Source organism: Cloeon dipterum, chromosome 4, assembly GCF_949628265.1.
Source record: "Cloeon dipterum chromosome 4, ieCloDipt1.1, whole genome shotgun sequence".
In the NCBI taxonomy this organism is placed as follows: Eukaryota; Metazoa; Arthropoda; class Insecta; order Ephemeroptera; family Baetidae; genus Cloeon; species Cloeon dipterum.
The window spans coordinates 17,229,731-17,237,125 of record NC_088789.1 but is presented as its reverse complement, the minus strand read 5'-3'; the positions used below and the strand labels follow the sequence as shown (position 1 = coordinate 17,237,125).

General features: G+C 39.2%; 2 protein-coding genes across 2 annotated transcripts; one reads left to right on the top strand and one right to left on the bottom strand.

The window, feature by feature from the left end:
- Positions 1 to 72: 72 nt before the first annotated feature.
- Akt (Akt kinase) lies at positions 73 to 7,391 on the top strand. The gene is made up of 9 exons (XM_065487376.1): positions 73 to 374; positions 2,152 to 2,236; positions 2,288 to 2,528; positions 2,669 to 2,843; positions 2,898 to 3,095; positions 3,153 to 3,344; positions 5,737 to 6,003; positions 6,358 to 6,522; positions 6,578 to 7,391. The coding sequence occupies exons 2-9, from the start codon at positions 2,179 to 2,181 to the stop codon at positions 6,794 to 6,796; spliced, it is 1,515 nt and encodes a 504-aa protein (XP_065343448.1). The 5' UTR covers positions 73 to 374; positions 2,152 to 2,178; the 3' UTR covers positions 6,797 to 7,391.
- LOC135941706 (CD209 antigen-like) lies at positions 3,421 to 4,852 on the bottom strand. Its single transcript, XM_065487378.1, has 5 exons — positions 4,697 to 4,852; positions 4,593 to 4,641; positions 4,479 to 4,534; positions 3,734 to 3,845; positions 3,421 to 3,677 (listed from the first exon to the last, which is right to left on the bottom strand). Exons 1-5 carry the CDS (start codon positions 4,742 to 4,744, stop codon positions 3,451 to 3,453), a joined length of 492 nt encoding a protein of 163 aa, XP_065343450.1. The 5' UTR covers positions 4,745 to 4,852; the 3' UTR covers positions 3,421 to 3,450.
- Positions 7,392 to 7,395: the final 4 nt, after the last annotated feature.

Genomic DNA, 7,395 nt, shown 5'->3' with positions numbered 1-7,395 from the left:
AGCTCCAGAACGAGCTTTCTTTGACAGTGCTGGGCAGGAGCATCAGCAGCGCCAATGCCACATTAGCGGTAATTTTACCAGTCTCGCAGGGATAGTGGATAGAAAGCAATCGCAAAACGCGTTCACGACGATCATCACAAAACAAAAAACACAAGCAGAGTTGACGTCGAGTCGATGTTTGTGGAACATTTTCTGTCTGATTTGAGCAGATTTGGCACTTGTGCACCTGCAAATTCGTTATAGCAGTCCGTGGCGGCCGATCGTGCGGTTCCGAGGCCGAAAATCAGGCGTCCAGGCTTGGAATGAATGGACAAGACGAACTGCGCCGCGAAATTCTCTCCAGGCATGTGCTCGAAGCCACCGTGCTGAATTAGGTAAAGCTGATGTTGTGATCTTCCGGAAACGCTGTGATTTGCCTTGCAGGATCCACTATTTACGTGCGCAGAATAATTAAACACCCGAAAGGTGCAGAATTTCTCTCCGGGGTTGATGCCCGGCATTGGAATTCTATATAAATATTTACGCTATTTATTTTCTCTTGGGTGAACGATGCGTGTTCAATCTCCATGTTATTGAATCTTCGCCTCGAATCGATAGCTTTTTGCAACACATAATGATTAAACTCAAATCTGTTTGGCCTGGATATCTCTAGTTTTTTCGGGAAGAGTGCAAGTTTTTTGGCATGTGGTCATTGCGATTGATGCGGCTCATCCGGCTTTGCTGCCTTTTGATTTATTTTTAACTGAGACAGTCTGGCAGACGTAAACAAAAGTCGGCCAAGCATTTCAATCAGACAAAAGCTGTGTAGTGTATACGAATTTATTTATAGATGTTCGCTCCTTAACTGGACTCACCTTTGGCAAAAAAGTGTCCGTGCAAGTCAGCGGCGTATGTATGTAGTAAAACTGTTTGTTTTGATTTTTAAGATGCCGACAGAATTTTACTGTCTTCCCGTCAATGAAATAATATATCAAACGAAAATGCTGTTTACTATTAGTTTACTAAACGATATTATGAACTCGATTGATTTTTTTTATTTAGTCACAATGAAATCCCATTGACAAAAATTTTTATTGCTCTGGATTGCGTCAGGTTGTTGTAACTACTGCGTTTTATTTTTTGGATTTGTTTGCTGGCCGTGATCGCGGGATTGAACAGATAATGTCGGAGAAGGTCATTCAGTCGTCACACCATCAGCGACTGGAGCAAAATTATTTATCTTGCTATTTTTATCTGCATAATTTATGTTTGCGAAAGAGCTCTTATTATGTTGCACGATAAACCAACAGTGTGTTGTCGTAATGTTCATAATATTATTTCACGATGTCTTGTAACTGATCCATTGGTCAGCGGTTTTTTGTTAGTTAATAGCACACATTGCGTCTGCCGTTTGTCAAGCAACCCTCTGGTTGTCAACCCGTCTTTTCCAATAATTAAATATTGTGCTAGCCTGCTAGGAAAGCAAGCAGATGCTCGAGAAAATAAGAGATTGATTTTGTTTTTCGTCTCGATTGGCTTGTTTAGAAATACCGTGCTTTTTAATGGAAATTTGTGATCGGCAGTCGAATCACTTGGTCGGCATTTCGACATGACGTTCCGAACATCAGTGGTAACTGGTAACCGTTATTTTAGTGATTTTTGGTTTGAATCGAGCAAAAAGAAGTGCTACAAATTACAAATACGGCGTCGACCTATTAGAGAAGGGAGCGGTTCTCTGATTGGACGTACCGCTGACCTAATTAATTGTAAGGTCAGGACAGCAGCGCCTCATTGACAATTAGCGTAATCAATCGAAATGTCTAGCTGCTGGCTGACCTGCCTGGTCGCTTGACTCGCTTCCGCTGACCGTCACTGTGGCACTGCTGTCTGGAACTCTGGCCAGTGTTACGTCCAATCAGAGAACAGCGCGCTTCTCTGATTCATGGGTGGCGTTCTTGTCGCACTTTTGCTAGGTTCAGACCAAAATCCGCTAAAATAATGGTTATTAAGTGTTTGCCGATTTTCAGCACGTTGAGTCGAATTTTCGACCTAGTGCTCTTTTAATTCGACCCTCAAGAATCGGTTGGCACTTTCAAAAATAAAATTCCAGTGCTAATTAAAATTAAACCTCTATTCAAATAGGACTAAATTTTCAATCAACTTAAATTCCAGGACTGAAAACAAAAAACTGAATCTGCCATGAACGAGGTTTCTGCTTTTCCAAAGATTGTCAAAGAGGGGTTGCTATGGAAAAGAGGTAGTGAAATTAAATCAATTTTATATCCATATTCAATATACTGTTCTCTAGGCGAGCACATAAAAAATTGGCGCGCCCGTTACTTCCTCCTTTTTGAAGATGGATCACTGGTCGGCTTCAAGAACAAACCAGAGAGCGCCCAGGCTCTCGGTGACCCGCTCAACAATTTTACGGTCAAGGACTGCCAGATTATGGCTGTCGACAGACCGAAGCCCTTCACTTTCATCATCCGTGGTCTGCAGATGACCACAGTCATTGAGCGCACATTCCACGTGGAGACCGATCAGGAAAGGTTTGTGATCTTTGAGCTTTAAACAACAGTCAACATGTACATATTTGTCGCAAACATCTACTTTGTATTCATTATCTCGCTTTAAGTGAACGCAATCGGTTCGAAAAGTTAAAGGCAATGATTTTCCTGACGATTTACAGGAAAGATTGGATGCAAGCCATCCAGCAAGTGGCTGAGAAAATTTACCAAGACGAGTCGACTACGGAAGGCTCCAGTGATGTGCCTAAGTCTGGTGATGCTGCCATTGATGAACTCAGTGCCAAATTCTCCTTAACTGGCACCTCAACCGCAAAATCATCAGGGAGAAAGAAAGTTGTAAGTAACTCTGTTTGGAGAAGGAAAGACTCCCGTGCTGTAACTAGTTCGCAGACTCTAGAAAACTTTGAATTCCTCAAAGTGCTGGGAAAGGGAACGTTTGGAAAGGTCATATTGTGCCGTGAGAAAGGGACTGGACATTTGTTCGCTTTAAAGATTCTGAAGAAAGATGTGATAATACAGAAGGACGAGGTGGCACACACGCTGACCGAAAGCAGGGTTCTGCGTACTACGAACCACCCATTCCTCATTGTAAGTTTATTCTGTCATTTTTGCAACGTTTTTAGACTAATGTTCTGATGTTTGCAGAGTCTGAAGTACTCGTTCCAAACTGTAGACAGATTGTGTTTTGTAATGGAATACGTAAACGGTGGAGAGCTCTTCTTCCACTTGTCAAGGGAGCGCTTCTTTACTGAAGATAGGACAAGGTTTTACGGCGCCGAGATTATCTCGGCTCTGGCCTATTTGCACAGTCAAGGCATCATCTACAGAGATTTGAAGGTGAGCCGCGATAACAATCTTCCAGCAAAATTGTGAAATGAAATGAAAAACGATAATGATTTGTTTGCTAACTTTATATATTTGTATATTTTTTGTATATCTAAAATCAACACTTTTCGCACACGTGTGGCAACACAATGTTGCATGGATCGTCGTCCCAGCCTTTGAAATCAAAACTGAACGTAATGCATCTCGATTGAGAAAGACTCTGCGCCTCGGGTCTGTTCACGGCCCACAAAAACTCGGTGATTTCAGTGTTGCTATTGCTCCAGAACCATCTGCTTGAGCTAACTGGTCTGAATCCGTCCGTCCAGAACCAAGTCCAACCCAATCCTGTAGGAAATTCAAAAGCTCAGATGTTTTTTTTATAATTTAAGTTCAGGACGTACCTCTTGTGGACAGGTAGGTTACCAGGTCGTTGTACTTTTCTCTGGATGAAAAAGTAACAAGACGGGAGTTGCGTGTTATGCAGTTAGCCTTTGCCTGGTCATGTGTCAGCCACTGTTAACAAGACAAGTTTGAAAACACGAAACAGTCAGTATTTTGCTTGAAATTTGAACATGGTGAACCATCAAAATTGTAAGCAAGTTTTCATTCAATCGTGTTGATATTTTTACATGATACACTCTAGTAGAAAAGACAGATAGATCGATGGGATTTTTATTTTCCAGAGAAGTCCCTAGTTTTTAGACTAAAACTGGAAAATTGGCTAATTGCCGGTTCAAGATAATGTTTTTATGAATTTCTGGGCTTATTTAAAGGTAATGTTGCTCCAGTTTTGATATCAAGAAAACTATTATTGAAAGAAAATTTTACTTGATTTTAATTTTTTTGTTGGAAGAAAACCCAAATTGCCATGATTAAAATAGGAAGTTTCGTCAGCGGTCGGAATATGTTTAGTTTTCTTCTCTACGATTAGCAAAGTCCAGAACTGACCCTTGTGGGAAATTTCTATATATTTTATTTAATTCGTAACACCCACCTATCGACTTGTCAAATTAATCGGTGTCTACATACCGAATTTCAGCTAAATTGAACTAAAAACTTATTAATAAATCAAATTTCATATTTCGGGACTTTCTTGAAATGTCAACTGGCTCTTAAAACAGAAATAGTTTAAAATTGACAACTTACAGAGTCTGTGTCGATGTAGTATTCGCTGCCATTTATCGTTACAAATTCCTTGATTCCTATAGAAAGGTCCATGAAAATTTCAAAAAATTAACCAACCAATACGATTTTACTTACGAGGTGAATTTCGCGACGTTTTATCATTGCCGAGATTCCTGCATGTTCCCTAAATTCAGTTTGTTCAGTTAATATGCAAATGAAATAACTAGTAAGCAACTCACCAAACATGACAATGCGAGAAGTATTACCAGACACTTGAGGTTGAGCATTTTCGAAATGGTTTGATGCTTTCAAGTTGATTCTGTTTGACTGCACACTTTGTTGGCAGCTTTTATACCCGTCGGAAACCCTTTGTTTATTCCTCAGCGAGTCAAGATCTTGATATAATCCGTTTTATCTTGTTTTCTATGAATTCCAACACAAATTAACTATTTTATATGCGTGAATTTCTGATAAGTGTGTGTTGAAAAGTGTTAACACACGTCAATACTTCGATTATAAGCCAATTTTCGCGTTGGGCTAATCTAATAGGCTTGATTTTCACTTTTGTGACGTGAATAGTCGAGTTGTACGCAAAACTTAAAACAAGTCAATTTTCACTTTTGATAAACTAAATAGGTTAATCGACTTTTGGAATTTAAAAAATTAATGGTGATGATTAATAGCAATACTAAGAAAACAGTTGCGCATTTTCTTAGGAATGTATATTATCTCCTAGATCTCGGCAAATTGTTTAATGCATCTTATCATATTTCTAGTGGTTCGTTAGAATGTGGTACAATTTAACTCTTTTCAGCTTATTAACTGCTTTATTTTAATCATGCCACCATCAACATTTCAACAATGATCTATTTGTATCTAAGATTTAATCACGTTAAAATATTTTTATAAGGAAATGAAGCTTTTTGCAACCTTCAGAAATACATTGTACTTTCTTTTTATTTCTTTTTTGTGTACATCTGATCATGAAATTTAAAATGCTCTTCCAGTTTAAGTCTTGTTTCAAATCAACTCATCCATGCACTTCATTTTTTGTACTGCTAATTTCTAAATGGGACTTCACCAAATTTTAAATTCTCTGAGGAAGTTCTGATATTTTATGCTTGAAATTAAATTTATTGTTCTGGAGCAGTGTGGTATAAAACAACATAAAAAGCTCAACACTTTAGAACTGAATTGACTGAGTTTGAGCCTTCATAAGTACCAAATAAATCAAGAGTGGAATTGAAATCCTGCCTCATTAATTGATTTATTGTTTCAGCTTGAGAACCTGTTACTGGACAAAGATGGTCACATCAAGATAGCAGATTTTGGCCTATGCAAAGAGTCGATCACTTACGGGCAGACGACGAAAACATTTTGCGGCACACCTGAGTATTTGGCGCCAGAAGTGCTCGAAGACAATGATTACGGGCGCGCGGTCGATTGGTGGGGTGTTGGGGTTGTCATGTACGAGATGCTTTGCGGCCGCCTTCCCTTCTACAACAGAGACCACGACGTCCTCTTCACCCTAATACTTATGGAGGAGGTTTGCATTGCACATTTATCTCACGATGTTTTTACGAATTCCTTAGCCAGATTTCATTAAATTGGGATGTAATTTTATAGGTAGACTCTACGTGACAAACAACCAATCGGTGGGTCGTGTTTGACTCTCCGAAAAAGTCACTGAATTTTAGATCTTTACAGGGAAATTGGCTAATTATTACTCATTTCTGGTTCGAGATAGTTTTTCAAAAATTTTGAGTGATTACAGGGTCATGTTGCTCCATTTTTTCACTAGAGAGGATCTTTTTTATTCCCATTTACATTTTTCAATGAACAAATTTTTTAATCGGAAATAGAATGATGCAAGAAAGTTGTCTGAACGTAAAAATTTCAGGTTAAATTTCCAAGAAATATCTCGAGCGATGCTAAGTCCCTACTCTCAGGCCTTCTCATCAAAGACCCGAACCAAAGGTTAGGCGGTGGTTTGGACGATGCTAAGGATATTATGGATCACCCCTTTTTCGTCAGCATCAACTGGAACGACCTCGTTCTCAAAAAGGTAATACCCTTCCATCAAATCAACTCTGCAGATGTTGAGCAAAGCTTTCCCGCAGATCACCCCGCCTTTTAAACCTCAAGTGACCTCGGACACCGACACGAGATACTTTGACCAGGAGTTCACCGGAGAGTCGGTGGAGTTGACCCCGCCTGAAGCTGGCCCTTTGTGCAGCATCACTGAGGAAATGGAGCAGCAGCCATACTTTTCGCAGTTCTCTTATCAGGAACCAAGTTCTACCCTGGGCAATGGCCCAAACCAGAATCTGCAGCATTGAGCCCAGCCGGCACGGCAGATTGTGATCAGCACAGCCCCGCATATTCCTGACACACAAAAAAAGAAAGAAGGATTTCAATAATTATTGCATTATCTGATCTGTGTAATTTATCGTACCGGTTGAAAAATTGTAGCCTAATGATTTACAATACAATAGTTTTAATTGTTAGTATTAAAAAAAGAGAGAAAGTAACGTGCTTTAAGATAATAATGGCCTCGAAATTGAATTTGATTTTAAAATGTATACATATCCTTCTAGTTTCTTGCCAAATGTTAACAACTGTGTTCCTAGTGAATTAACCACGTTTAATTTGACGGCAGCATACCCTTGTGAAGATGGAGAGTTGAGCACTCTTTAGTGTAGTGTAGCGAATTTCTGCAGGAATGTTTTGCATTTTAAGTGTACAGAAATCTGAATTGGTTCTTTAGACCTGATGTTGGTTACAATCCCAATGATTTATCTAGTATTAAAGCCAGCTAATTCATTAATTTTCAAACGTCTTGATTTGTATTCTGGCAATGCGTTTGATGTTCAACTTTCCTGTAATCATGTTACAGCAGATTAAATAAAAATTTGATATCAATTGTAAAAACAATTTA

Coding starts and splice junctions, on each gene's coding strand:
- Akt (XM_065487376.1), top strand. CDS start 2,179: ATGAACGAGGTTTCTGCTTTTCCAAAGATTGTCAAAGAGGGGTTGCTA. Junction 3,345..5,736: donor TCATCTACAGAGATTTGAAG/GTGAGCCGCGAT, acceptor TTATTGTTTCAG/CTTGAGAACCTGTTACTGGA. Junction 6,523..6,577: donor ACGACCTCGTTCTCAAAAAG/GTAATACCCTTC, acceptor GCTTTCCCGCAG/ATCACCCCGCCTTTTAAACC.
- LOC135941706 (XM_065487378.1), bottom strand. CDS start 4,744: ATGCTCAACCTCAAGTGTCTGGTAATACTTCTCGCATTGTCATGTTTG. Junction 4,642..4,696: donor TTCTCGCATTGTCATGTTTG/GTGAGTTGCTTA, acceptor AACTGAATTTAG/GGAACATGCAGGAATCTCGG. Junction 4,535..4,592: donor AACGTCGCGAAATTCACCTC/GTAAGTAAAATC, acceptor ACCTTTCTATAG/GAATCAAGGAATTTGTAACG.